The 27,284-nt window shown below is 37.9% G+C and overlaps 1 protein-coding gene across 8 annotated transcripts in view; it reads right to left on the bottom strand.

Annotated features, from left to right (window-relative positions):
- FBXW7 (F-box and WD repeat domain containing 7) overlaps positions 1-27,284 on the bottom strand; it is a 224,154-nt gene that overhangs the window by 83,552 nt on the left and 113,318 nt on the right. For all 8 annotated transcript variants that reach the window (XM_061383990.1, XM_061383983.1, XM_061383982.1 and 5 more), the window contains 2 exons: positions 12,144-12,193; positions 10,939-11,505 (listed from right to left, as the gene is read on the bottom strand). In XM_061383990.1, the coding sequence (XP_061239974.1) occupies positions 10,939-11,436 (498 nt within the window). In that variant the 5' untranslated portion in view covers positions 11,437-11,505; positions 12,144-12,193. The remainder of the gene's footprint in view (positions 1-10,938; positions 11,506-12,143; positions 12,194-27,284) is intronic.

Here is a 27,284-nt window from a genome sequence, read left to right as displayed (position 1 = left end):
ATTGTCATCCCAAGGCTCACTGTTCACTTTTTGTTATCACTGTTGTTTTAAAATAGCAAAATGAATATATGATAGCTTCTGGTTAAAAAAAGAAAGGGAACACTAGGTATCTCACATATTATATGACACTGCACACAACTACTCCAAATATTAATTTCTAATTCTGAGCAAGAAATAGTGTACTAGAACACGAAGTGTAAGATAAAAAGCACCTGCCAAGTATTTAAACACATTAAAAGCAGTAATAAGGTACCATATGGCCCTCTAGTGTTCAATGAAGAAACAGATGAATTTATATATGACATTTCATAGTAAAAAAAAAAAATACTTTCTCTGATTTACTAAGTATACTAAACATGTTAATGTATGACTTCTACAAAAATCCAAACAGGTTTTATTTTCTGTGGCTTTATTTCTACATGCTTTCTTTTGAACTATCATTTATGTTTAGACTATCCAAAAGATTCTGAAAGAACTGTGAAATGTTTTCAAAGATTTTCCATAAATCAGACATAAGAATAGCCCCTTTCCTCCCAAAAATTCCAATCTTAAACAGAGAAGAAACAATGCCTCTCAATTAAAACTAAACAGTATTAAATTTAAGGACATTTTCAAAGAAGAATCAAAATAATAGTGTCATGACTACAAATTAGGTAGGTATTTAGAACACAACTAATTCAAATTCTCTAATAGCATTTTCTTTTCTCTGTATTCTACTTCTATAATTCATCCAACTTGGTTTTCTCTTATCATAATTTACGGATGGCAGACATTCATCACAGCAGCCAAGGCAACGACACACATGGAAACTGTCTTCCCCAGAAGACACGTCACGGATGGGACCGAGATTCAGGACAAGAGTCAAAGTAAAGCAGCAGACTCACAGGGGTGAGTCTGCATATTTATCAGTTTGAAGAAATGAGGCACTGGGAATAGGAGAGGGGAGGAAAAGCACCGGTGACTTCCTGGGAAAGCAGTTTAGCATTGTATTTTAAAAGACAGTCTCTGAAATTGCTTCATCTTAAATGCAAGATGAGATGCATGCTTCAGGGAGAGCCAAACGTGCTGTCAAGGGGTACTCTAAGTAACTCTCTGAAGAAACCATATATTAAACAAATGTCTTAAAAACAAAGATACCATCATCCTAACTGCTAAGTCACTTCAGTCATTTCCGACTCTGCATGACCCCATAGACGGCAGACCACCGGCTCCCCCGTCCCTGGGATTCTCCAGGCAAGAACACTGGAGTGGGTGGCCATTTCCTTCTCCAATGCATGAAAGTGAAAAGTGAAAGTTAAGTCGCTCAGTCGTGTCCGACTCTTAGCGACCCCATGGACTTCAGCCCACCAGGCTCCTCTGTCCATGGGATTTTCCAGGCAAGAGTACTGGAGTGGGGTGCCATTTATCATCCTAACTACTACTCCTCTAATAATGTGGTAAGATGACCATAGCGAATTGCCAACGTGGCGCCTGAGTCCTAGAGATGTGAAGAATTAGTTTGAAATCAGGGTGTGTGACATTTCCACCTCTGTTCTTCTTTCTCAAGATTGCTTTGACTATTCAGTGTCTCTTGTGGTTCTATACAAATTTTAGGATTGTTTGTTCTATTTCTGTGGAAAATGCCATTTGAATTTTGTTAGGAATTGCACTGAATTAGTAGATTGCTTCCAATAGTTCGGACACTTTAACAATATTCTTCCAACTCATTAGCACAGAGTACCTTTGTATTTGTCTTCAATTTCTTTCATTAACATTTTGTACTTTTCAGTATTCATGTCTTTCACTTCCTTGGTTAATTTCTAGGTATTTTATTCTTTTTGATACAACTGCAAAAAATGATGGTTTTCTTCACTTCTCTGATATTTCAGTATTAGCACATAAAAATGCAAGAGATTTTGTGCAGCGATCCTCTATTCTAAAATGTTACTGAATTCATTTATTCTAAACGTTTTTTTAGTAGAGTCTCAAGGGTTTTCTACATAACGTGTCGTCTGAAACTAGTGGCAGTTTTAGTTTTCCTCCCCACTATATTCAGCTGCATTTTCATGAATAAACTACATAATGTCCTTCCTTGTGAGAGATGTCTTTCCATCCAGTCTTCCATTGGCACATTATACATTATGGAAGCTATCCAAAAGAACTAAGTAGAACAACAACTGGTTTCTAGTAGATATAGTTTTTCTCCCAATAAATAATAGTAATATACGTCTGTTGTAAGAAGCTTGGGAAATTCTGAAAACTATATAAGAAAAAATAAAAATAATTCAACCACATTCAGAGATAATTTCTAACATTTGATTTAATTCTTTCTGACCTTTTCCCATGCATATATAGATTACTATATGTTTGTTTCACAGTTAGAATCATATTATATACATAGCTTTGAGTTCTATATTTTAGTAAATATATTTATAAAGTTTCCTGTTATCTAATTTCCTTTAAAAACATGATTTTTAATGACTGTATGAGTTACCTTCAATTGATTTCTGCATCTTCGCAACATGGTTCTTAAATTCTCAGGGGACTCAATTGCTAATTGCAATATTAGTTAACTGCTAAATGTAATTGAAAATTACAATATTCTTCAAGGTAACCATCTTCGTATTGAATATCTGAGTCTTAAGCTAAACTTAAATGGCATGCTTATTTATAATTTATACTTTAATTTGGGTACATATTAAGAGGTGAAATGAGAATTGCTCAAATTACAATTTATGAAATTTCAATGTTCAACATGAATCAGCACTAGAGACAAATACATCAAATTTCTACTGTTCAAAAAATAAAAGAAGTAAATATCAACTCAAGACAACACTGACCCCAAAAGTTACAAGATAATAACACCAAATGAACTGCATAATGTAGAGAGCAAATAATGGGTTCAAGGAATTGAATTTTCTAGTTCTAGAAAGGTGTAAAGATAGAGACAGAATTCGGCCTGGATTCTGAAAATCTGGCTAGAGTTCATTAAAGGCAAGGGGAGAAATGGAGATGTAATCAAGTAGAAAGAAATTGGTAAGATTGCGAAAATCTTCAAATGTTCACTATGGATTTGGCTTCATCAGTGGGAAACCGAGAACCAGATATTTAGATTGAGGTTACTGATCCATAGAGAACTAAAACTGATTTTTGAAAATTCACCCAGTCAGGACTTCCCTGGGGGCTCAGTGGTAAAGAGCCAGCCTGCCAGTACAGAAGACACGGGTTCGATCCCTGATCTGAGAAGATCCCAAATGCCACACAGCAACTAACTAGGCTCATGTGCCACAACTGTTGAGCCTGTGCTCCCGAGCCTGAGGCTGCAGCTACCAAGCCCGCGTGCCTTAGAGCCCACGCTCTGCAACAAGAGAAGCCACCATAGTAAAAAGCCCGTGCACCACAATGAAGAGAAGCCCCTGTCACCGCAACTAGAGAAAGATCCATGCACCAATGAAGACCAGCACAGCCAAAAAGAAAAAAAAATTTTTTTAATTCATCCAATCATTCATATTGCCAAAACACTTGTCAAGGACATGGCATTATAGCTTGGTGGCAAACAGAAACATTAAGTAAAGATGCTCTTGAGATTTTTAAACCTGATTCTTCAATTTTTATCCTACAAATGCCTGGGGGTAAGAAAAAGGAAGATCAAGTGTTCAAATGTCTTAAACTCTTCACAGATCCACAGAATTAGATAATAAGAAAAAGTCAATTTTTTCACCCAATGAATAGAAAGCTGGGATGTTAAGAGACCAGAAAATCTGAAGAGGAAAATAAGAAGTTGGTAGGAAGAAAGAAATAGTAGTTTTAGTTTTCAGAGGACCACTCAGGTGACATTGTCCAACACGCAGCTAGAAATGCAGGACTGAGGCCTGGGTGAATAATGGGCCCTTGAGACATAATTTTGGAGTTACCTACCAAAGTAAAAACAGAATCCCGTTAACCTCTTCATACCATCTTCCCTATCACCAACAAAAACATTAATAAAGATCATTCATTTTAATTAAATACATATAAAATAACCTGCCTCAGGAATATTTTAAGTAAAACTATCTGTGGTATTTGTGCATACCTCAGAGAAGTTTTGGAGAAGGCAATGGCACCCCACTCCAGTACTTCTGCCTAGAAAATCCCATGGACGGAGGAGCCTGGTAGGCTGAAGTCCATGGGGTCGCTAGAATCGGACACAACTGAGTGACGTCACTTTCGCTTTTCACTTTCATGCATGGGAGAAGGAAATGGCAACCCACTCCAGTGTTCTTGCCTGGAGAATCCCAGGGACGGGGGAGCCTGGTGGGCTGCCGTCTATGGGGTTGCACGGAGTCAGACACAACTGAAGCGACTTAGCAGCAGCAGCAGCAGCAAAGTTTATCATTTGCATAAAGTACAAATCAATGGAACACTATCAAAAGTTTTTTAAATTCTCCATTCTGTGGAGAGATTCATTTTGGTCTACAATTAAAATCAATAATTAATTAATTATTTTCAGCAAATAGGATACAGATTTAAATATAATCAGCATTTAGAGCTATTATAGTTTAAAACAATGTTAATAAGTATTTTTTAAATTGCACAAAGAGGAGAAGGCAATGGCACCCCACTCCAGTAGCTTGCCTGGAAAATCCCATGGATGGAGGAGCCTGGAAGGCTGCAGTCCACGGGGTTGCTGAGGGTCGGACACGACTGAGCGACTTCACTTTCACTTTTCCCTTTCATGCATTGGAGAAGGAAATGGCAACCCACTCCAGTGTCCTTGCCTGGAGAATCCCAGGGACGGGGGAGCCTAGTGGGCTGCCGTCTCTGGCGTCGCACAGAGTCGGACACGACTGAAGTGACTTAGCATAGCACAGCATAGCATAGCAAGAGGAATTAGTCAGAAACTGACCATAAAGTTCATTTCGGCATCCAGTTGTAAAATTCACAAAGCATTTAAGTATACAGATGTTTGAGAAGAAGAAAATTTAGAGAAACTGACAAATTCTAATAGAAGGAAATGATACGTACTTATCAATTAGGAAGAGCTGTGAAAAGCATCCACTGGGAAATGGGTTCTATTTCTATTAGAGATGGGCCCAGCTTATTATAGTATGCTCCCACTCTTCCTGCATATCCTTTTAAAAGCATTTATCTGTTTCTCTATTAATAACTTTTTCCACTAGAGGGTGATATGATAACTGAATACTAAAGGTCATAAAAAGCACACAGATTGGTATCTTGCGTGGCAGAATGAAGTGTATTCTGAGAGATCAGGGATGAGGGATAACAGACAGACAGACAAAATGAGGGTGCAGGCTTACATCTGCAAATGACCTGCGTGTCCCAAGCACTACACTACTTGCTTCACGTAAATCATTTCACTCAATCCTTACAAAAAAACATGTGAAGTAGGTGTTATAGTCTTATTTTACAGATAAAGCAAACAGTTCAATGAGATTGCATATTTATGGCCATATAATGAGTAGCAAAACCAGAATTCCAGCTCAAGTCTGAAAAGCTCTTTTCACTCCACTATGGTAGGCAAAACTCATCTCCTCCGGTGTGTCCCCTTCTGTCTGCTTTCATTATCCTCTCCACACATTTAAAACTGGATTATAAACTGGGCTCAGTGAATGTTTTCCAGTCTGTCATCCTGCACAAATGGAGGAGGCATGGCTATTTGTTGGGCTGCTTCCCAGTATATGTTATTCAATATACCTGTCCTCTGGACCTCTCTCCAACTAACAGAATTTGAAATTCGGTTCTTTGTCTTACATGAAGACAAGGTCAGGGACTTCCTGATGTGGTCATTGTTTTCTAGAACTCTCCCTAAATACAGGAGAATTCAGAGCCCTATTAGATTTCAGATGTTAGCCACACTGTCCTACAAAGTTTGCCACTTACTCTGGCTCAAGGGAGTAGTTGGAAGATGCTGGACTAGAAACAAAACTGTAATTCTGATTCCCTGACTGGCTAGTGATCCTTGTACCTAGCTCCCTACTGTTTAGAACCTAGAGACAAGAAAATGTCTCAGGCCCCTAGACATTAGACACACTGCTTCTTTGAAGATAGATAGATAGATGTAGATATATACGTATTCAAAACAGTTATGTCTTTTTTGAGGGGGAAAGAACTGAAAAATAATCTGCTTAGGGACTTCCCTGGTGGTCCAGTGGTTAAGACTCTGGGATTCCATCGCAGGGCACAACTCAGGTTTGATCCCTGGTTGGGGAGTTAAGATCCCCCATGCCACATGGAGAGGGCAACACAGACACACACACCACTGCTTCACTACCAGGAGAAATCTAACAATCAGGACGGGGAAAAGGCAGATTAGAGGTGAGGAATGAAGCTATGTGAGAACAAACAGAAGGCGCTATGACAGGCGTGGGAGAAGCATGAAGCAGTGCTCAAACGTGGCTCTCTTCACAAAGGTCAGGACGGTACGAGACCTGGTCCGAAGGTAATCTTATTTGCTTTTCATTTTAGTAGAAAATGACTTGATACTCTACCTTAAATATGGGAAAGGAGTCTTTTGTATGGGCTAGACATCTCTTCAGAAAATGAGTTCTTGTTTTTTAAAAATATGGTAAGGCTGTTGACCCAGGGAAGAGTCGGGCATTCCTACCTGGCATTCCTACTCCTACCAAGTTGAATTTAGAATTTGCAAGTAGACTAACAAAATTCACAGAAAGAGCACACAACCCCTAATTAAGAAGCACATTTGATGGACTCCAGAGAGACTGGTACATTATCAGCTTCAAACTGTCACTTCTTCCTGTTACAAATTTAGCCCTGAGTCCTCGTAAGTTCAATACTCATTAAATATCACAAAGGAAAGCACCTAACTAAGCAATCTGCACTCTCTAAAGGACAGGTCTGTTGATTTAAAATGTGATATGGTATTAGAAAGTTACCACACTCCAGAGTCTAGAACCTAAACACATTTGTATTCTGAAAATCTTGTTTCGTAATGTTTGCCAAATTCTACCACAGGAGTCAGCATAGCACATGGAAAGAAAAGGGCTTTTTTTTAATTAGGCAAATCCGACTTAAAATCTCTTGCCACTTACACAGTGAAATTTTGACATAACTGTCATAGGAACTTGCACACAAGATGGACATAATAAACACCAATCTCTTGACTGCTACTACCCTTGACTTTTAACATTACGAAAGTCTGGAATTTTTAACTTATATGATGGATATAGGGTCCCATTAGAATAAATCTTTGGTGACTAGGCAGAAAACAGATTGTCCTAGGAGTTTTGATAGTTTCCATTATGCTTTAAAAAATCAATGCAATGAAGCACCAAAAATGGCTTTTCTCATTAATATCATATTTGTATATATACAGCATGTTCAGGTATGACAAATAAGTAAGTCTAGTGGTCCAAAGGTTATGTTTAAGAAACTGCTCCCCACCACACACACACAAAAAAACATTTGAAAGATACGCTGGGTAAAACTGTAATGGAATTCTTAAAATAACTATTACATCTCTACTCTTCTCTGAAGTCATGGTTTAAGAAGATTTCAAAGAAACCGTGGCTTAGGGTAATATCTGTAAAAGTGTCTTGTGTTATAATGTGTTTAAAGTGTCATGTTTATACTAATCAGTAATTAAGAGCTGCTCAAAAATAATTTTGAAATAATGAGAGTTTTCCCCTATTTACTATATTTAAAGGATTTATACACATGAGTGACTGATATTTTCTTTTGAAGCAACATAGTACTAGGTGATGCTTTTAAAATGTTGTTTAAAAAAAAAGTGTTGAGAATGATCTTGAAGAAGTGTTTCAAGAACAAACAAAATGGGAAAGAAGCTAATTTCAGACTGACATCCTACTTTGTAGAAGGGTACCTCTGTCTTGGCAATCAAATAGTTTTACATTTTTCTTGCCATATTTATGAAGGCAAATGACCTAAAAATGAATGGCATATCAAAAGCATGTTACACAAACACAGACACACTCTCTCTCATATACACACAATCACATCTAGCCCTACTGTTGTCACTCCTGTGGCCTTGTGTGTACAACACAATGATTTGTATTCACAACTCAAGAGTTGTAAGGGGAAACAGACTTGAGTTCAGTATGTTTGTTTTTAAGGAGGTAGCTACTGTATAAGACATATCTCAAGTTCTGTTTACCGTTTTATCTTGAAGGGAAAGGAAAGATAAAGCACCCATCAAATCTGTGTGCTGCAAGTTCTCCTACTGAACATTATGATGACTTCTCCTTTAGGACAAGGGTATGTTTCGTCTAGCTGCTTTTCTAGTTTTTCATTTAAAATGCAGCAGAACTCATTGATGGCTGTGCATTGTTGATAAAGGCTTAGCTTTGATTAAACTTCTTTCTTAAATAAGATAATGCAATTAAATACTAAACCCCTCTTCCTCCAACTGAATCCTCAGAAGGTGATGTACATAAACTCCCTCTTTTAAGACAGTAACCTCAAGGAACAGAGATCCAGAGATGGGGACATGAACTGAGCAAACTGCACTCTGAAAGATCTGGGCCTTACCAGCAAGGTGGGGCTGCGCTAGCAGTGTTCAAGCCAAAGCCCCACTCCAACACCTTGAGACAGGGGTGGTAAGAGGCATGAAAACCACCAGCTGAAGCCAGTTCCTTCTTAGGTCAAACCAACTAAACAGAATGTAAACCTGCAGACAAGCTAGGGAAATTAGGGATAAACATATTTTAGAAAGAGTTTAAAATTCACAAGGTGAAGCAAAAATGATATAGCAATGAAAGCATTTACGTGTCTAAGCTATTTCATTGCCGGTCAAGTCAGGTTAAAGAGGATGATGTTAAATCTGTTTGCATGTTGTTTATGGGCGAAATAAAATTTAAAAGTAAGCAAGTAAGAGTGTGAGGATAAACTACTTCAGTCAATATTTATTTTTAATGTCTGTAAAATAAGTACAATAATGAGTTAAAATGCTCCTTTCCAAAGATATGTTTAACTCACAGTCTATTCTATATGGATATTCATGATTTTTATCTAATTTTTAAGTAATAAAGAACCAGAAAGCATGCAAACATAAAGATCTATAAGCAAAGAAGCCTGAGGGGAAAAACAGGATAGAAGTTATGTTACATACCTCATTCATTCTGAGTATAATTCTTCTTAGTTTCTCTCCTCTTTATATAGACCATTAGATAGCAACACTGCCTAAAATATTGATTAAGATATATTCTAACTCCAGCAGAATGCATATGATGTCTTATTGAATTTCCTGTAAATTCAATAGCACCAAAATATAGAGAAAATAAAATTCAATGCAGAAGAGAAGTCAGCACTTTGTTGACTTAGGAGATAGTCAGTAAGACCAAGGTACGTAAAGAAAACTTCTATTTTTCAACTTTGGGTGTGTATGTATTCATAGTCTTTACAACTTAATTTTTATTACAGAAAACTTCAAACATACTTTGTAAACTACATAGAACAGCCACGAACTCCACGTCCCTGTAAACCAGCTTCAACAATTAGCCACTCATGGCCAATCTATACCCTCCTTCTTTTTCTTCCCTTTGGTATTATTTTGAAGCAAAGCCCAAATACTGTATCATTTCATTTTGACTATAATTTGATGGGGGAAAGGGAATGTAACAGAAAGACTGGGAAGTGAGAGAAATGCTGCTTTCTCTCCACAGTCCCTGCCCGCAATTTTAAGTGATACACCCAGGAATGTTTTGAGGAAATAAGCCCATATGCCATGGCAAAGAATTGGCACTGGCAATTCCTGATTTACTGCAGCTTCCCAAACACTTGCCCCTTGCCCTCAGACAGCAGCTCCCTGCCTATCCAGCAAGGATAATGCTGGGAAGCAGCGATAGTTGTGGATAGTAGGAGTGTATCCAGTCTCTAACTGGCACAGCCTCCAAGGACTGTGTAAAATGGAATTGTTGTCCTCAGCACTAGATTAGTTAAGTCCCTGAATTGATAGGATTCCTCCAGTTTAGACAGGAGTATAAATGTTCACCTTATAAAACATGTCTATGATTGATTTCATGAGCTACCAACCAACTAAGTGGGATAAGGAGGCAGATACAACAGAGCTATCTCCCAGGAAAGGAAAGGAAAACTATAAGCAAGGGAAACAGTGGCAGAAACTTGACAGAAAGTTGGGAATCTAAGTGTATCTTCATATTATCTCCTATTTTTCACAGTCAAATGCCAACCAAAATGGTGTAGTTACCCTATGGTTAGTATTCAAACTGTGTGGAGAAGCAAATGGAGTGCTCTGCTAACATGGAGTCAAGAAAAAACCCAATTCCTCTGGGGTTCCGAAATGTTTTCATTTTAATAAAATAACTAGAAGAAGAAGAGTAGCGAAGATAGCACCATACATTCTTACTGTTTTATAATGCAGAAAACACATTTCATAATCTTAAACATGCTGGTGTCTAAAGTATTTTAACTTTTGAAAATACTCAGATTTCCTCAATAACCAAATACTAACATTCAAACAGCAATTTCATCTTGTTTACATAACAAAGAGAAAACTGTTTACAAAGAATATACCTTAATAATTACCATAAGAAAACCAATTTGACGTAACTTCTGGTAACTTGTGCCGTGGGGTAAGGCCTGTGAGTACACAGCCCATCAGACCAGCTGCACTTGGTAAATGAGACCTTCACTACTTGATCCACACAAATCATGTTTCACTCCAACCCTCTGCACTGCACACAACCTATTAACCCCTGTCCCAGGGACAAAATTGATGATGAAATTTGGTATTAATGATTTTTCATAGTAATAGGCGCCTTCTCTCCATTTAATAATACTGCCCCATTACCAGGATTTCTAATATCTTCTGTTAAAAAAAAAAAAAAGAAAAACTGGTTCATTTTATTACTATACAACCGAATATTAATTTTGCAAAGATACAAAGACTGTGAGGAAAGTTTCACCACAATTAACACGGATATGTAAAATTTCCCAGGTGAAGAGCAGACTGAAGGTACTCACTTTTGTGGTCTTTGTATAGAACGGGGAGGAGCGCTGGTGAATAGGCAGGTCCACGATACTATTAGAGTTTGTGACACTGTTCCTATGTGTGTGTTCATCTTCCCTGCTGCTGTCATCAGACTGATCAAAGTCATCACTCTCCTGGTCCATTTCCTCTTCCTCTTCATCCTCCTCATCTTGTTCACCAGCATGTTCTTCGTCTTCCTCTTGTTCTTCCTGGTTTCCAGAGGAGTCCTCATCTACGGAAATAAACCGGTTGTTGTTCTCTTCCAGCTGCCCTTGCTGGGGATCGTTCTGGTCTCCAGGCCTAGGCTCCGCTCCCACGACTTCCCCATTCCTCGCCGCGTGCTCCTCCTCCTGGTGTCTGGGCTGCTGCTGCTCCTCCTCCAGCACACGGTTCATCTGCTCCTCATCAGCCTGGCTTGAGGAAGGGTTACCTCTCAGAGAGCCTCCAGTGCGTCGTCTTTTGCTGCCCACAGAGAGCAGTTCCTGATTCATTTCCAAAAGCCAGCTTGCTACTTCTTGGACCTTGGCTAGGCTATCAGAAGATGCAAAGGTTTTCACATTCTGTAGAGAAAAATGAGGGGGGAAGAAAGGTTTTTAAATCTACATTATATTCTACTTTCATGTTGTATGTCTGTACTCCAAATTTTAATACAGATTGTAAAAAGATTAGATGCCATGCAGACATTAAAATGTTCTTTTGAAATCAAGAGAAACTTTAAAAAGTTATGAGACTTTATAAAGATACACAAAAGTCATATAGTAAATAGCTTTATTTTAATCTCCTTTTAAAAATAATTTTAGAACGAAGGTTTATAGTTTATTTGCTTTGACCAACACAACACAATCTAACCAACAAAATATTCTTAAATTTTAGATCAGTAGCTCATAAACTATACCCTTAACCAAACTTCCACAAAATGTTAAAAAGTATATCAGAAAAAACCTATTCAATGCTCAGTTAAGTACAGGAAATGCTGAGATAAACCAAGATTAAAAGGCTTTTTTTTTTTTTTTAAACCTTAGGAATTTCCCAAACTTTTCTGATCACAGAAGTTTGCCTTTAGACAGTTTTCTGAGTTCCAAATATAATCACTATGATTTTTGTTTTTCATAATGAATATAAATCAACCAGACAGCAAATAAATTAAAAAGTTAATTTCAAAGAAAAGAAAAGAAAAAAAAAATTCATAAGTTCATACCCTCTGACCCAGTCACTCCACTTCTGGCAATCTATCCTAAGGAAGTATTCCTAAAACAGAAAAAAAAGGTGATGCAGAAGATACTCACTGCAGCTTTATCCACAAAAACAAAAATAAACATAAATGCAAATTAAAAGAATCAAAACCCAAATTTTCAAGACAAAGGAGCCCATGAGATGGGATATGTTTAGTATATCTAAACTAAATACCTCTAAACATGTTGCTCATAAAAAAACTTGTGAAAACATGGATGTTATACTATGTGAAGGGCAAAATGCAGGACATTATACGATCACAGAATGATTTTCAAACTGCATAATGACTAGATTGAAAACAATATTTCAAAATATAAACTGCATTTAGGCAGTGGTATGATAGGTGCTTTAACTCAATTTTTACTGTATTTCTCAAATTTTATGTGTCAAGCATGTTTACTTTTATGCTTTTAACAGTGGCTTTAAAATCTGATCTGATATAGAATCTTTCCATAACGTTCCTTCTTAGATTTCATCCTTTGCAAATATCTACATGGACATAACTGAGGTTACAGAAAATAATGCCAACACGTTACACAAGTCCATATAAAATCCCTTTAAAAAGTATCTTTAAGGATTTCAAGAGAAGGAAATACAATATTCATTTTCTATCATGTCCCAAGAGTAACTACTTTATGTTACAATGATCTTGAAATAAAACAGCCTTATCCACTTTCCCAGTCCTTGCCAATAGATGGTCACTCCCCCAAAGGTCCACAGGTCTCACTGCAAGCTTTAAGATGGGGTCAAGAAAGTCCAAAAGATAGTTTTAAAACAGCAGTATTTCATTTTCTTTTCTATAATCAATCATTTCTAAGAAATAAGCTACAGTTGGGGGGAAAATTCTTGCATTTTAATTACACTAGAAGTTCAAATAAAGAAAGAGCTTTAAAGATGGACCCCTGAGACACTCCATCATCCTAAAAGAAGAGGAATATCCAGCAAAGATGACTAAGTAGGAAAACCAAGAAAGAGTAGTACTGGTGAAGCCAAGTTGAGAAAGCTTACCCAGGAGGAGGAAGTAAATGATGACAAGAATGGCTATGGATGAAGTAGGACGACGACAAAGAACTGACCACTGCATTCAGTAACACACAAGTCACTACTGTAGAAGCAGTTTCTATTAGGTGAAGTCTGATACTGATAAAAGTAGAATTAAGAGACTGGGAAAGCAAAATAGTATTAATTAAATACTTTAAATTTATCTCTTTCACCACATTTCTTAATGTGGGAACAGTTGGAAGGAAGTCAGATGAAAAATAGCATAAAAATGAAAAACACACACACACACACCTGCACGCACACATGCAGTACCTCTGTGTACATAACGGGAAATCTGCTATACACAGGTTTTCTTCAAAGCTAGACTCAAACTCTTGCTTTAGTAACTGTGTCTAAAGTTTAGCTCTCCTAACACTAACAAGAACATTTTGTACTTGGATATTGATGCACAGAACAACATGAAGTAAGCGACACTGCCTGATATAATGCAAGTTCCAAAAAAGTTGCTCTTTGTGTACCCAACCTAACAGGCGTATTTTCACAAGATTAAAACAGGTTAAATGACATATTAAGAACAACTTACCAAAATAAAAAAAGAGAGAGAGAACAAAGGTCATAAAACAAATCATAAAGAATGTGTGTAAAGAAGAGAGGAGACTGTTGGTAAGCAGTTTACCTATCAACAAATAGAAAGTTTATAACTGGCATTTCTAAAATAGTATCAGTATTGATCAACAAAGAACACTTCTCAATTATGAATGACAACACAAATGACTATCGTTGTATAACTTGAGTGTTATATTGAGAACAGAGAAGAAACGTGTTAAGCCAGCAAAAGTTACTGACGCATACTTACAGTGAGGCATGTAAACAGATTTCAAAGTAATACAGATTCTTACAGATCAATAATGGTATATCCAAGTAGAAGAATCAGATTTAAAGAAAAGTCAATAAAAAACATGTAATAACAAAGTGGAAAGTCAAATTACAAGAATTCTAGAATATCTAAAGAGGCTGAAAATATCCAATTAATAGATTTACATAAAAATTTCTATGCATCAAATTTTATTGGATTGGATTTTTCTGACTCATTTTGAGAGTGGAAAACAGTAATAAATATATAGAAATTAAGAGAAAAAAATTTCACTTTCTGTTGGTATTAATTTAAAAAAACAGTATTTTAGGAAATTCATTCTTTCTAATAATAATCTATTAAATAAACCAATGACCAAATTAAAATAATAAATATCTAATAACTAACAAAATCAGAATCAACTATTAAACACTTTTAAGGGGGAAAAATTTTAAAGATAGTTAAAATAGTTTATTAAAAAAAAAAAAAAAACTTAAGCACCCATAATCTAAAACTTGAAAACTGCCATACAGGAAATGTTCATAAATGGGGTATTAATAAAAGCATATTTTTGCTTTTCAAAATTCTAATTTTAAACTTTTTTAGAGAAAACTTCTGTATGATTTAGGACACTTGTGTCATATGTAACACAACCACCAACAAACAGAATCCTATGTCCTAAAAAAAAATATGTAAACTTTAAGAGTGTTCTTTTATTTCTGAATCTTACCAGTATATGATGTCAAGATATATCAAATACATGACTTACATTTTTACCAACAACCAGTGAGACTGAACTTGAGGTCGATAAAACAAACTCTGATGGCCACTATATTTTGACATTAAATTGCATGATTTTTTTTGACAACTGAGCATGATGAGACTGGAAATGATTTAAGGTCAAGAATAATACTGATAAAAGAAAATCATGGAAATTTTAAATTGAAAACGCTCCGCACTTCACAGACAAAGTGAAAGAGTTCAAAGAGATTCAGTATTTCTCAAGTTTGCTAGCTTCAAGCTGCTGCTGCTGCTGCCAAGTCGCTTCGGTCGTGTCCGAGTCTGTGTGACCCCAGCAAAGCAGGAACCAGAAGGTGACATTCAACTGGGCTTTCTTTCATGTGCCTCAGTCTGCATAACTAAATATGCCAAAGTCCTGACACTGACACTGGCCTCTTCTCCAAAACCGGAATCACTACAATGCTAGAAGATTATTACTCTAAAACACTCACTGAGCACTCAGTATATATATTCCAGGCACAGATTAATTTTCTAGAGCATGTGTGCTCAGTCGTGTCCAACTCTTTGCAACTCGATGGACTGTAGTCTGCCAGGCTCCTCTGTCCAGGGAATTTTTCAGTCAAGAATACTGGAGTCGGTTCTCATTACCTTCTCCAGGGGATCTTCCCAACCCAGAGATTAAATATGCATCTCTTGCATCTCCTGCATTGACGGGTGCAATTTTTACCACTGAGCGACCTGGGAAGCCCCTAATTTTCTAGAGGATAATGTTTAAACATGTCAATCAATGACTTTTAACCTGAACCTATGGTAAAATTAAATTTTACAATACAACTCTTTATGCATGTATTTAAACAAATCTGAAACAATGGTTTCAGAGAGAAGGAATGATGAAATGGTTAAACCTAGAGTCTCTATAAATCACTATGCTTAATTAAATTTTATTATTCACAGTAATTGTGTTCTATAAAGTTGTCATAAATACCAAACAAGTGTTTCCAACAGAAATACAAGACTAAGTTCCTGCAAGCCTCTAGTCACGTTTTTGCCAACTGATCAATACATAATCTTTTCCTATGTGTATTTCTCAAGACGTGCTATTCATTAATAATATATAATACATTCATTAACACTGAAGTCAGTCAACTGAATGAAGCTTATCTAACAGGTATGCTCTCCATAAGGCACATCACAACACCAGGCAGCACCTCAAAGCAGCGTAGGGATCATCTTAAACAGCAAAGTCACCGTAACAAGTACAGCAAGCTTGTAGTGAAAATATTTCACTAAACAGACCACGAAATGGACACTTGTTTAGGATATGAAAGCTGAAACAAGAAAGCAGAATGCCACCTTGTTCAACCTCAGATGGGAAAGTCCATGAAGGTGACTCAAATACTTTGCCACTCTATGCATGCAAACATCTACAAATTACTGTGAAAGCACCATAAGTACTGAATTTTGGTGCTACAAATAAATTTTAATGAGTAGGCAAATTCACAAATGAAGACCCTTCAAATAATGAGGCTGGATTTACGTACTGTATCTAAATCCTGTAGATAGTACACCGATTGTGATTCAAGAGCCACACAGTATTCTGAGATATCTACCTGTGAAGAAGCCACAGCATTACTTATTTCTTGCTACGGTTCTGGTAAACTACAAAGGATAAATGACCAAAGAAATTAAAAGCTCAGTATAGGTATTCATCACTAAATTTTTCACATAGGAATCAAAAGAGAAGATAGCCCATATTAAGACTTTGTGTACAATAATGGCTGGAGACAGAAAAGGGAGCAGGGCTACCACTTCCCCTCCTATCAAATGGGGAGCACAGGCTTCTCCTGGCAACAGCAAAGTCCAGAGAGGCCTGAACTAAGGGCATCTAAAGGAAGAGATGCTCGTCAAAGCTACGGTTTTTCCAGCAGTCATGTATGGAGGCGAGAGTTGGACTATAAAGAAAGCTGAGCACTGAAAAATTGATGCTTTTGAACTGTGGTGTTGGAGAAGACTCTTGAGAGTCCCTTCGACTGCAAGGAGATCCAACCAGTCAATCCTAAAGGAGATCAGTCCTGAATATTCATTGGAAGGAGTGATGCTGAAGCTGAAACTCTTAATACTTTGGCCATCTGATGCAAAGAAATGACTCACTGGAAAAGACCCTGATGCTGGGAAAGACTGAAGGCGGGAGGAGAAGGGGATGACAGAGGATGAGATGGTTGGATGGCATCACGGACTTAATGGACATGAGTTCGAGCAAGCTCCGGGAGTTGGTGATGGACAAGGAAGCCTGGTATTTTTCAGTCCATGGGGTTGCAAAGAGTCGGACGTGACTGAGCAACTGAACTGAACCGATTATGATAACTGCTATTCAAAAAAATTCAATAATTAGGTTACTGAGATAAAAGAGAAATACTCTGACTTTCCCCAAGTTCCAAAAAATATAGGTGACTTTTAGTCATTATAGCTGGTTAATTTAACAGCACTTCAGACCTAATTTCAGTGTTTTTTTTTAAGTTTCTCATGAACTTTTAACAGATGCTTATGAACACTGTTTCACAAAAGACGTTTGATTATTCATAACCATTTGAACTGCTTATATTAGGCTGCCTAAAGGAGTTATAAAGCAGGCACAGTATAGCTGTTAAAGTGAGCTCTGAGAGCCTATCTCAGAGGGAATTAGAGTTGTGAGCCTCCAAAGAAGATTCTCAGGCAAAGACTAACTTTGAAATCACAGTAGTCACTGAGGAATACTGGTTACCTGACGTACAGTGGGTGATCTAAGAAATCTGCCAAAGCCTCCAAAGGACTGTGCGATACTAACATTTTCAGAAACCACTATGATTGATCTACAGGCATTTAAGAAGTTTTAAGACATAGATGGCAGGAAAAATCAACCAAACTGTACTCATCATCAAAGCTTGGAATCACTTTCTGTAAGCAGGTTCGGTTTGTCCCTGAATCCTAAAAGAGCCTCCGTAATCACCAAGATTTCTTCTCTGACCACACCACTTAGTAAAACTCCAACTTCATATTCTGAACTCTCTATATGACAAATTAATATTTATTATTAATCACTATGCTCAAACTGATTAAAAGTAAGTATCTGGAAAACATACTAAATACCACTTACTTAGTATCACTCTGCTACTCAAAATCCACCAAGAGTTTCCCATCTCACTCACAAAGAAAGTTATTTTTTTTAATTGTTGCCTGTATGATATATGCCATCCCATCACTCTGAGCTCATATTCTGCTATTCTCTTTTTCACTTTGGCACTCTTTCTGAAAGAGGAAAATATGCTGCTGCCTCAGAGTTTCTGCACTGGATAAAGCTTCTGCCTGAATGCTCTCCCTGACATATCTGCATGGTTCTTTCCATCATTTTCTTTAGGACTCTTTTCAAACAACCTTTAATAAACTCACTTTTCCTAATAATCTTATTTTAAATAATCATTTCCTTCAGTTCAGTTGCTAAGCCGTGCCCAACTCTTTGTGACCCCATGGACTGCAGCACACCAGGCTTCCCTGTCCATCACCAACTCCCATTACTCAAATTCATGTCCATCAAGTCAGTGATGCCATCCAACCATCTCACCCTCTGTCAGCCCCTTCTCCACCTGCCTTCAATCTTGCCCAGCCTCAGGGTCTTTTCCAATGAGTCAGTTCTTCACATCAGGTGGCCAAAGTATTGGAGTTTCAGCTTCAGCATCAGTCCTTCCAATGAACATTCAAGATTGATTTCCCTTAGGATGGACTGGTTGGACTTCCTTGCAGTCCAAGGGACTCTCAAGAGTCTTCTCCAACACCACAGTTCAAAAGCATCAATTCTTCAGCACTCAACCTTCTTTATAGTCCAACTCTCACATCCATACATGACTACTGAAAAACCATAGCTTTGACTAGACGGACCTTTGTTGGCAAAGTAATGTCTTTGCTTTTTAATATTCTGTCTAGGTTTGTCATAGCTTTTTTTCCAAGGAGCAAGTGCCTTTTAATTTCATGACTGCAGTCACCATCTGCAGTGATTTTGGAGCCCAAAACAATAAAGTGTCTTACACATTCCATTGTTTTCCCATCTATTTGCCATGAAGTGATTGGACTGGATGCCATGATCTTCGCTTTCTGATGTTGAGTTTTAAGCAAACTTTTTCACTCTCCTCTTTCACTTTCATCAAGAGGCCCTTTAGCTCTTCTTCACTTTCTGCCATAAGGGTGGTGTCATGTGCATATCTGAGGTTATTGATATTTCTCCCAGCAATCTTGATTCCAGCTTGTGCTTCATCCAGGCTGGCATTTCTCATGATGTACTCTGCATATAAGTTAAATAAGCAGGGTGACAATATACCGCCTTGATGTACTCCTTTTCCTATTTGGAACCAGTCTGTTGTTCCATGTCCAGTTCTAACTGTTGCTTCCTGACCTGCATACAGGTTTCTCAATAGCAGGTCAGGTGGTCTGGTATTCCCATCTCTTTCAGAATTTTCCACAGTTTGTTGTGATCCACAAAGTCAAAGGCTTTGATGTAGTCAATAAAGCAGAAGTAGATGTTTTCTGGAACTCTCTTGCTTTTTTGAAGATCCAATGGATGTTGGCAATTTGATCTCTGGTTCCTCTGCCTTTTCTAAATCCAGCTTGAACATCTGGAAGTTCACGGTTCGCGTATCATTGAAGCCTGGCTTGGAGAATTTTGAGCATTACTTTGCTAGTATTTTTCACTCCCTTGCATCACATTATTCCCCCTTCCCCTTTGCCCTGCTTCATTCTTCTCCACAGTACTGTATCAACACACTGGAATATTGTCTGTTATATACAGGGCCCATCTATCTATCCATTAATTTCTTCCTACATTATCTGCCTCCTCCCACTAGAATTTAAGCTACATAAGGAAAGAGACTTTCCTTTTTCACCAGTATTTTCAGGACCTACAAAAATGCTTGGCTTAGTAGGTCCTCAACACATTTACTGAGTAAATAGTTATTAAATCTTGTTAAAGCCAGCCATGTGCTGAGCAATTTTTCCTCATTAAAGAAGACCTACAAGCCAGATACAAAAAAGTACCAATTATTTAAAACACAGTATTTAAAGTTGTGATCTGTACTGAACAAGCACTTACAGTACTCTTGAAATTGAGAGGATATAAATCTAAAACCTTAACATTTTTTATAAATTATCATCCTCTAAGTCATAAAAATAATTTTTACCTTTATCAATTTTTTTGCTATTTTCAGCACATGCTATAAAAAATGTGTGACTAAAAAGATTACTACTTCAAAAACACATAATTTGTTGAGTATTTCTAGTTCCACATCTCACATAGTGCAGCCAACTGGGAAATCATATGTGCAGCTTAAAAGTGAAAGTGTTTTAGGGACTGCAAAATGGGCTGAACAGATTCTCAGTGCTGTAGATTAACAAGATAAACAACACAGGGCACATCATACAAGTATTCATATAAGCAGCCAGTATTCGTTAAGTTTTAGGGTTCTGAACTGAACATTTCAAATTCACACGCCTCATCAATCACATGCATCTTCACTAGAAAGGATGCATAACTATTTCTCAGCTCACATGACAATATCTACTTTTTATATGTTATTTAACTTACAGTACATATTTCTGTCTGGCCACATTTAATTCCTCATCCCCATTCAACTCCACTACATCTGCAATCTGGGTTTACTAAACTGAAACTGAATTTCACACTGGTTGCCAAATCCCACTGGGTCTTTTGCCATTTTTGTAGCTTTTTACAGGACTGGCAATGACTTCCCCTCTCTTTACAACTCTCACGCCTCTTAGTCTCCCTTGAGATCATCCTTTCCTTGGTATTGTCCCGCAGGCAGCTCCTTTGTTCTTCACTGCCAGCTCCTTCCTTCTCTGAAATTTCTTTGCAACCTTGGGTTTTAAGTATCACACAGAAGTTAATGACAACCAACTCCACTCTCTCCAGCTAAACTCCTCCACTGAGTCCACTAGCTATATCAAGATATCCCACAGTTGCCCCAAATTCATTATTTTAAAACCCAAATTCCTGTGCACTCTCAGAATTCTTAGATCCTCTTCCTATTTTCTCTCAGTGAATGGAACTGTATTCTAGTCAGTTGCAGATTTAGAAAATCTGAATGGCTTGCCCTCTTCAACTTCCTTCTACTATCCTCTCCCCTGAGCAATTCAATTCTAAAGCCATAAAGTGGAGTCAGGTGTGTGGGGGGGATGGTGGGAGGAAAGAGCCTGACCATGAAGGCTGAGGAGGGATCCAAACAGTGGAGAAGAAGGCAGGAAGGTGTCAGAGCCCACAGGGATATTCAGGGTGTGGGGGCCACTGCTCAGATACCCCTTCAACAGAATCTGCTATGGGAGCAGAGCTGCTCCATAGCCCCCAGGTACCTCATCCTGGAATCCACTCTAACAGTAATACCTGCCACGCTTCCTCTAGGCTTCCCCAGCAAAACAAATGACGGAGCATGGCAGGAATGCCCCAACAGCTAACTCTGTCTGGATGAGACTTCCTGCACATCTGTTTCTCTGGGGAACCTGACCTGACACAGAAGGTATTCATGTACTGTTGTCAAAAACACTTAGGATGATATAAAAATGTTCTGGAAGACACCACAAAATGGTTATCTTCATTAAACAAAGGCCATTTCACTCTAGAATATTTAAAGAATATCATCTGCTATGTAAAGAAATCCAGTGGCTTAGCTAAGGAAAAGTTCTCAACAGGGTATGTGAGCTGAAAGGGGTCCTTTTAAGACAACAGAAGAACAGAGTTTGTTTTGTAGTAATACTGTGAAGATGAAGAATGGCTGCAGATTTCACACTCTTCAGTCTCTAATGGTTTTGACTTCAAGGGACAAGATTTTTGGATTTAAAAGGAAAATGCCCTTCTGGAAAACACTGTGTTACAAAAAGGAAACTTGAAATGTTTCCACTGCTGCTGGAGCTCCAGTGAAGAAGATACCAGCAAGTCTCAAGTCTCATGAGAACCACCTGGGGAAGCCGCAGAATACACTGAACTCAGGTTCGTTCCCTTTCAAAACAAGTGTATCAATGAACAGGTTCTCTTTTCCTGAATCATCTGATAGCGAGAAACTGACTTGAAAAAAAAAAAAAAGAGTAAGCAGCAGCAGTCTAATACATTCAAGATGAGTTTTACTGATCTGCACAGAAAAGTTCTGGATTTCTGCGAAGAAAAGAATATCCTGCTATTCATAGGAAACAATGAACATTATGCTGTGGTTTCAACTTCTCATACATTTGAACAATCTTTTATTTATTCAGTGAACATTTAAAATAGTAAGCTAAAAAACTGCTCTCATTTCAGTTGAAAGAAAAATTTGTATGCGCTTGCTTATCTCATGTTTGACCCTGAATGGTATTTCTAAAGCAAAAACCAAGCAAAAGAGGTAAATATAATTTTTAAGATTCAAAAACAATACTTTCAGCATATATGAGCCTATAAAAGAAGTAATTTTCTAACTGTTTGGCCTATATTTGAAATAAAAGAAGTAATTTTCTAACTGTTTGGCCTATATTTGAACTTGACCATGTCACTGAATAAGCAAATGCTTTTTCAAAGTTTTATATAAAATTGTGTCTAGACAATATTTTCATTCATATTACTTTGGCTTATGGTTTTGGTTGCTTTACTATTCAACACTGTCAATAAATTTTCATGTTGTTAAAATTAATTTACAACCTTTATTTAAATTAAATCTGCTGAGTCTACATTAAGAAAAATTAAGTCCCATTTTGGTTTAAGCTAGTTACATGAAATGTATTACGTTTCTTATGAGTTCTCAAAATTCATGGAATGATAAGAGATTAACCTCTCTTTTCTTTTTTTGGCCACACTGTGTGGCTTGTGGGATCTTCGTTCTCTGACCAGGGATTGAACCCAGGCCCTCAACAGTGAAAGCAACAAGTCCTAACCACTGGACCACAGGGGAATTCCCTAAAATAGGTTAAGTTAAAGTAAGGGAAGCTTAATTACCAGGGTGTTGTATTTTTCCCAAGAAAAGTTGGCTAAAATGTTTAGTCCTGAATACTGGGGCAGAAAGGAGGAATGCTCTTACATGTACAGTAGCAAAAATCTGTGATAAGGCCTATTTGGACAAGGTTAAGAAGGTAAAGTTTAAAAAAAAGAAAAAACGAATTTCCTCTGTCTGCTCAATTAACTTGAATTGGAGCTGACATCCTTGGTAGGAAGGAAGAAACTACACAAAAAGAAGAGGTTAATAAATTTGCCAAATATAAACATGTTCACAGGGGGGAAAAAGCATCCTATACTCAAAAGAGCACTGACAATTATCAATGAATCACTGTATCTACATCTTAACTGTTCAAGCTACCGTGAGTCATTGATAGAATAAATTTTAAGTGTTTCCCCAGTGTAAGAATACTGAGGAAGGCTGGAAGTGAATATTAGTGTTAGGACAAACTGAAATTACGCTTACTTAATAGGAAGCAATGAGAGCAACACAGCATCACTCCTGGGATATTCCTGTCAACAAATCCATGAACTGAGTCCACAAATGAGGAAACAGGAAACAAACTCAAATTAAGGGTCCTAGTTCAAAATGGCCTGCAATCTTCAGGAGTTAAAGGGATGGGGGGAAAAAAAAACAGATCAGGGACTATTCTGGATACATGATCATAAATGCAACACATGATATTGAATGGACTCTTGTCCTTATACGAGATACTGTTTGAACAACTGGTGAAACTCAAATGGGGTCTAAAGAACAGACAATCTAATATACCAACATCCTGATTTTAATGGCTATATTGTGGTTATTCAGAAGAATGTCCCTGTTTATAAGAAACACATACTCAAGTGTCTGAGGGTGACAACATCATTTTGATGACTTATCAAACGGTTCTGGGGCAAAATAAATTCTGAGGACTGTACTTGGAACTTTTCTGAATGTTAAATAAGGGGGGAAAGGAGAAATCTGGATACTATCTTGCTTCCCATCATCTGTTACAAACTACCCTTGCCTGTCCCCACATCTCTGTCACCCACTTAACTTCATCCCTAAGTCTACGTGAGTCCACCTCTTAAATAGCCTTACACTGGATCCCACCTTTCTAGTACTGCTTAATAAGCACATGCTATCTGCTTCTTCCCCAAACGATTTGAATAGCGTCCCTAGTAATCTCCCTGTCATTGTCTCCCGCCCCTCTCATCTACCCTCTATACTGCTGCCAGAACAGGAAATGTCAACAACTTAGCAGCAGTTGCTAAACTTTTTACATGCCGAACTCTTTGTTCAAATGAGAGAAAAGCATTGAACAGGTGAAGAGAGAGCAGGGGAGAAGAGAAACAGCGTGCACAGAGAGAATCAGCAACCCTCGGGTGACTGCAGAACTTCTGAAAACTACTGCTCTGTAGGATAGATAAACCTAAACTCCTAAGCACAGTACACAAGACACACCTAATCTGGTCTCACTTCCATCCAGCTTCAATACACACTGGTCTGCCTTTATATTCAATAACTTTTCTCACAGCCTATAAACTAAAAAGCTTGGTGATTACAGATTTTTAAAACATAAAACTATAAGTGTCCATCTAAAGTTGTTAGTAGATATTTCTATTTCTTTGTGATAGTTTAAGACTGAAGTCTACTGAAAAAACTCGACGACTGTGCAGAATATCTCCTACAAGTCTTTCGGTGCTTCCCTTGTGGCTCAGTTGGTAAAGAATCCATCTATGATACGAGGAACCTGGGTTCAATCTATGGATTGGGAAGATCCCCTGGAGAAGGGAATGGCCACCCACTCCACTATTCTGGCCTGGAGAACTTCATGGACAGTATAGTCCATGGGGTTGCAAAGAACTGGACACGACTGAGTGACTTGCACTTCACTTTCACAAGTCTTTTAAGAGTGGTTATCATCACTGCTTGAAGCAAGAAGGGTGTCAGGTTTGGATATGAAAGCTGAAATCTGGGTTAGAAAGGTAAATGATCACAGAATTCAGTCAATATTGTAATTCAGCTGTTCACCATTCAAATATTTTAAAAGTGGAAAAAATGGGTAAAACACAAATAGTTGACTATTTACCCTCTATTAGTTGACTATTAGACAGTTGATAAACATATGAAAATGTACTCAATAACATCAGCCATCAAGGAAATGCAAATTAAATCACATGCAAAAACAACTTCTCATTCACAAGAATTACTAAAATTAAAAGCAACCAAACACCACCAAATGTTGGGGAAACAGGAAACAACTCAAACTCTTGTACTTGGCTCCTGGGCTTATAAAACGGTCTCACCGCCGGAGAAAACCCCTTGGTGGTTTCTTATAAAAACACACACTCTTTGGGCTAGCACATACACTCCTAGCTACCTAACCAAGAGAGATGTCTACCAGAAAGGTCGGTACAAGAATGCTTGTATTATAGCAGCTTTATTCAGAACAGCCAAAGCTGAAGACAACTCCAATATTCACCAGCAGAAGAATGGATATACTGAATTGTATCTGTACAATGGAATAGTACACAGAGACAAAAAAGAACGCACTCTGATACATGCAACAACACGGATGACAAACATACTATGTTGAACATAAGAAGTCAAACAGAAAAAGCAACACTATGTACTTCTACTTATATGACATTTACAAATACACAGAACTAATCTACAGTGATAATAATCACAACAGTAGCTGCCTAAGTGTGGACTGAATGGAATGAGCATGAGGGAAATATGGGGAGTGATAGAAATATTCTATGTCAAAATAGTTACATATACATAAGTATATACATTCGTCAAAATTCATCTGTACATTTCACTTTAGATAAAAGCACCTCAATTTAAAATGTACAATTAACTGAAGACAATGCAAAAACCTTTCTGCCTTCCTTGACTCCCAATATCAGACTGTTAGAGGCTGAAGAAGGCTTAGGTCTTTGCTCTGGGCCCATAGTTGATAAGATAGCAACAAATCCTGAAACATCCTGTGGCAAGTAGAGAGAATTTGGATGAAGAATACGATGTGGCCACATAAGCAACCACACTAGAGGAAACATCTGAAGCCACCACCTACAGAGCCAGTGATCACAGGATCAAAGAAAGCCAGAATCTGCTAATTTCAGAAATAACTCAGCATCTTTAAGAAAAGTCTCAACACCATCACAGTGAGCAAGCACCAACTCAAATCTTTTAACTTTGGCCTCTACTCTGCCTCACTATCATTTTTACAAGGTTTTAAACTTCAGAAAAAGCATACCACTATAATATAGAAAATGGATTGTCTATAGAAAACTAGTGAGTCTGTTTTTTAAACAGGGTTCCCATCTTGGAGAGCATATTTTTAGCATGGCAACTGTAGTAAACCACACGTGGTAAAGAATGTCATCTTGTTATTTGCTTTTTATAAATTTAGGGATCCTGCTCTCATCTGCTGTTGCTTGATCTCCTCATGCCTGGGTCCCTGGGAAGTTCCAGTCAGTATCTATGCAATTAGAACCCAGGTAACTCTTGCCTGGATTTCTTTTCTTGCTCTCAGGCAAAACAATGACCTCCTTTAGATAAATTTGCCAGAGAAACACTATTCACAGGTAGACTCTCAGAAACAATCACTCCATCTTCTTCTTCAAATTCCTGGCAGGAAGGCTAAGTGGACACAGTGGGGGAAGATACTGCCTGACTGCACTGCACACAAGGTGTCTTCACAAAATGTGTATTTGAACTGAAAAAACACAAGACTTAAACTCTAACATGTGCCAGGCACTGGGGATACAATGCTGACCAAAGACATAAACCATGCATCTAAACAACAGAGTGAAAAAGATACTATTTATAAAAAATGAGGCAACCATCTGCTCTAGCTAGACCTTTGTAAGATACCTGGATTAAAAATAAACAAACTTCTAAAAGTTACATAATTATAGTTGAAACCAGGTAAAATAAACTTCATTCTAGCCTGTTTGTATCACTGCTCACCAATGTCTATGCTGCTGCTGCTAAGTCGCTTCAGTTGTGTCCGACTCTGTGCGACCCCATAGACGGCAGCCCACCAGGCTCCCCTGTCCCTGGGATTCTCCAGGCAAGAACACTGGAGTGGGTTGCCATTTCCTTCTCCAATGCGTGAGAGTGAAAAGTGAAAGTGAAGTTGCTCAGTCGTGTCGGACTTCTAGCGACCCCATGGACTGCAGCCCACCAGGCTCCTCTGTCCATGGGATTTTCCAGGCAAGAGCACTGGAGTGGGGTGCCATTGCCTTCTCTTCACCAATGTCTATAGTGACTGAAAAGGCAAAAAAAAAAAAGCAAAAACCATCACCACTACTGATACCAAGAAACAAAGAAACAACAGTGAAAGTGAAAGCACTCAGTTTTGTACAACTCTTTGCAACCCCATGGACTATACAGCCCATGGAATTCTCCAGGCCAGAATACCAGAGTGGGTAGCTTTTCCTTTCTCCAGGGGATCTTCCCAACCCAGGGATCGAATCCAGGTCTCCCGCATTGCAGTGGATTCTTTACCAGGTACGCCACC

Source organism: Bos javanicus, chromosome 17, assembly GCF_032452875.1.
Source record: "Bos javanicus breed banteng chromosome 17, ARS-OSU_banteng_1.0, whole genome shotgun sequence".
NCBI classification, from domain to species: domain Eukaryota; kingdom Metazoa; phylum Chordata; class Mammalia; order Artiodactyla; family Bovidae; genus Bos; species Bos javanicus.
Note: the sequence above shows the minus strand (reverse complement) of the source record. Positions and strands in the feature narration are given on the sequence as shown.